At 42.2% G+C, this 3,911-nt stretch overlaps 1 protein-coding gene across 1 annotated transcript; it reads right to left on the bottom strand.

Moving 5' to 3' along the window:
* Positions 1 to 705: 705 nt before the first annotated feature.
* LOC137102114 (photoreceptor outer segment membrane glycoprotein 2-like) lies at positions 706 to 2,963 on the bottom strand. Its single transcript, XM_067481286.1, has 3 exons — positions 2,284 to 2,963; positions 1,501 to 1,747; positions 706 to 960 (listed from the first exon to the last, which is right to left on the bottom strand). Exons 1-3 carry the CDS (start codon positions 2,862 to 2,864, stop codon positions 706 to 708), a joined length of 1,083 nt encoding a protein of 360 aa, XP_067337387.1. The 5' UTR covers positions 2,865 to 2,963.
* Between the last annotated feature and the right edge of the window lie 948 nt (positions 2,964 to 3,911).

Raw genomic sequence — 3,911 nt, 5'->3', positions numbered from 1 at the left:
GTTAGAACTGGTTTAAAGCTTGTTTAAGCTGTGACACTTGTCAAAGGCTAGAGAGCCACATCATTACATCACTGTACATGTTGCTGCTTTAAGAGAAACGCTAATGCTTTTTGCCCATTCCCAAGCTTTCGGTTTTCATTGAGCTGCAGTCTGAATGTTCTTCTCTTTATGTTGCAACACTAGTAACAATGCCAGAGGAAACATTTAAAGTACTCCAGTAAATTAACACCTTCAAAAGCACAGATGGTAAATGGTAGCAATCGGTTTTCATGCCCCCACTAGTCTGTGAATAATGTACTGCAATAAAAATTGTGTTTAGGCAGGTAAGTTCAAATATAGTTATAAACTTTTAAAGTTACTTTGTCCGCTGAGATCTTAAAACCTTTAAAAATTAATTACCCACATAGTCAACCCTTTCTTCAACATTTTCTCAGCAACAGTGTTCTGTAGGTTTTAACCAACCAAATGGTGGAGGCACTCCTGTATTATTGTATGTATTACCCTTATCTTATTAACCCTACACATCAGATACATTTAAAGGCAGTAATCACTGTTGGTCCATCAGACCTGCAGCTTTTCTGTTGTTCATCAGGATAAAAACTTTAAATCTCCAGAAGACGGACCTAAACTCTGACATCCTGGAGCGGTAAATGAATCACAATCTGAGTTAAGCACACATTGGTGGATCCCTAGGATGTGTGATAGTTAGCCAGTCACAGGAATCTGGACCTGTTGGGATGGCACCTCCTGCTCCATGGTGACTCTTGGGACATTGATGTTTGGGTCGTCGTCCTCCTGGTAACACTTGCCAAGATTCTTGATGATGTTAAAGTTGGAGCGGGCTGTTTCTGCCACACTGTTCCTCAGAATCCAACCATCAGACTCTAGGTCTGGGTCTCCTAGTCGGAGAACATTCTCCATGGCTGTCTGCAGGTAACGGACCCCTGTCAGAACCAGCAGCTGGTTAAAGAAGAAAAACACAATAACGCATGGATTGCAGTGTGTCAACATAAACATTGTGTCAGGGTACGACACGCGGCACATTACTGATTACCACTCAGTGTATATCTGCAGAAGCGGGTGTACTGCTAAAGATAGTACAGGAGTAAATGGTCTGCACTTATATAGCGCTTTTCTACCTATTGGCACTCAAAGCGCTTTACACTGCTTCTTATTAACCCATTCACACTCACAATCCCATTCATACACCGATGGGGGAGCTGCTATGCAGCTGGCCAACACTCACCGGGAGCAACTAAGTTGGGGTTCAGTGTCTTGCTCAAGGACACTTCGACATGTGACCGGAGGAGCCGGTGAGATTGGTGGACAACCGCTCTACCTTCCTGCGCCACAGTCGCCCAGTAGTTTGTAGCTAATAGTTTCCCCTGTGTCACACTTCCTTCTGGGTACTGGACACTCAGATATTTAACTTTAGTTGTATGTCACTTACTATGGAACTTTAACCTCTGAGTCAGAAGCTAATGCCTGTCTTTGCAGTACCTCGAACAGCCAGATGAGGAGCACGGTTAAGCCAATGGACTGCATGATGCTGGTGTAGTGGTCCAGCAGGGCCTGTCGACAGCCTCTCTTCCACAGGTTTAGCTGCTGGCTCTGCTCGTCATAGTTAACGTGAGCTGAACTGTTGCTTACATGCTGCTGGATGCAGGGTCGAGGTGAGAAGATGCTGCAGCAGCTGAAGGGAACCCCATCCATCAAGTACTTCCCTTCCACGTTACTCCTGAGACGGCTATAAGGGGACATGGTTTTATTCTTCAAATGCTGCAGAGTTTGAATCACACATTAAGAGCTGTTCCCAACTGCTGCCTAAAATGTTAAACCAAACCTAAACAAAAAAAACTGGATTTTCCTAAGTATAAAAATACAAAAAGTTTCTGTGACAACATACAAACACAGATTGGTAATCTGACCTCAAGTGTAATTGTAGTTTCACAAAAGTATTTCAACCAGACCCTTTAAGATGAGAGGTGAAACGTCTTCAAGAACTACAAGATAGTCCAGTTGAAACTAAAAAGCACTTTTGGCACAATCAACCAATAGTAGAAACAATGTTGTCAGCTGTAGGTAGGTGACAACATAAAAAGATAATGCTAAAAACAGAAGATTAATACTTAGTATTAATCAGGATCCACTAGAATCTGGAATTTACTACATCAAAAATCAGCCTGAATCCAGAAGGATTCATGGAAATCAACCAATATTTCAAAAATGCAAAAGAAATTTTCATAGACTCTAGTGAATCCCAGCAGATCTGGATCTACTTACTCCACCACAGCACTGCTGGTCATATCCAGGTAGCGGTTACTGATCCACTGGACATGGAACCAATCCCGGTACCCTGTGTTACCACAGCAGTGGAACTGGATCTGCAGTACATCCACAGTTCTCTTTAGGTAACAGCGGCCTGGTGTATCCGTATCCTTGTAGTATCTCATTGCATTCCACAGGCCTACGAACAGCGACTCCTCCAGCTGACTGCGGATGCTGTAGCACATGAGCGCCCCTGCCAGTACGCAGGACGTAAAGAAGAAGGTGCACATAATATATGGCATCATCACCAGCTTCCAGCGTAGGAATTTATTGGTGTCAGCACAGTCCAGGCAGATCTTCCCACCCAGGAAATTGATGCAGCAGGCTGCCAGGCCTGTAGTGATCAGCATATGTGGCACATAAAGGATCCCTTGGTCTGACATGACTTCTTGCCATTTCTGAATCTCAATTTTGAGGAATATACCCAGACCAAAGAGGGTTGCTCCTGTCACTACAGAGATCCAGTTGAGTAGACAAAGGACCTCAGCTAGCTTCTCTCTCTCAGCCCTGGTAAATGTCACCTTACCGACTGCCATGTCAGTCCTTTTGATATTATGTGTCTCATGTCCATGTGCCTTTAAGTATGGTCAAACACTGCAGCGCTTTAATTATTTACAACTTCAAAATTCTGCACTGAAAACCTCCCTGGTGACAAAAACTTGACCTTCTCTATATAAACAAAAAATTAAGTTTCTACGTGACATGATTGTAATTGTTTATTGTTGATGTCTGCAGCAATATTAAAAATGACTAATACATTATTAAGATTTGAGCCATCTGATTCCTGATTACTTCTCTAAACGTGCTGCTCCAATTCCTTGTTTACAATTCTCACAGTCTCTTGTGTTTTCAGTTAAGACGCATATGATTGCTTGGAGTTTTTTGAAAACTGGGTAAATAAAATGTCAACAATGTTTTGCGCTATTGAAGCCTTGAGTTGCAGGTCCTTCCCAGAGGGTCTGTTTGCCGCTCATCTGTTTTAGCCTGGCTATCATATTTAGGAGTTTCTCAGCTTTTTCTGATATGATGATGTATGAAGTGGAAATTGTAATCACAGACCAAGCAACATTATAGGTTGTTACATTGAATTGTTGCTATCATATCCAGGCCAAAGGGGTCGTAATGGTCAGAGTTAACCTTTCCTTGAAGGGAAGCTGGAGTAAGGGCTGATTTCTGCAGAGCATCATAAGAAGCTTAGCGGGGTATTTTAGGTACTCTTGATTGCAGTCTAGAACTCCAACACACAGTCGCGATCTGACCACTGTAGGGAAAGCAAGGTTAAACTTTACTGAACCTCATCATTATGAGACTTTGTGGTCGTAACATATCCTCCTCTAGAATCCAATCTCAATTACCTCTTGAATAGAGTAATGAGAATCAACAAATTTCTAGTTAGTTCAAGGAAATGTTCCTCGTGTTTACTGGAATCTGTGTGATGCAAATGTAAAAACCTTTATAACATACTTCTGAACATTTGATTATATGGTTTCTCACTCTTACTTCAACAGTCCATAAGTCCTGAGCTTTCTGACTCTTCAGAGAATGGCTTCATTCTCAGAAACCATATTTGAAGATATGCTGAG

This window comes from Channa argus, chromosome 17, assembly GCF_033026475.1.
Source record: "Channa argus isolate prfri chromosome 17, Channa argus male v1.0, whole genome shotgun sequence".
Classification (NCBI taxonomy): Eukaryota; Metazoa; Chordata; class Actinopteri; order Anabantiformes; family Channidae; genus Channa; species Channa argus.
The sequence above is the reverse complement of the archived record's forward strand: the minus strand, read 5'-3'. Positions and strand labels throughout refer to the sequence as shown.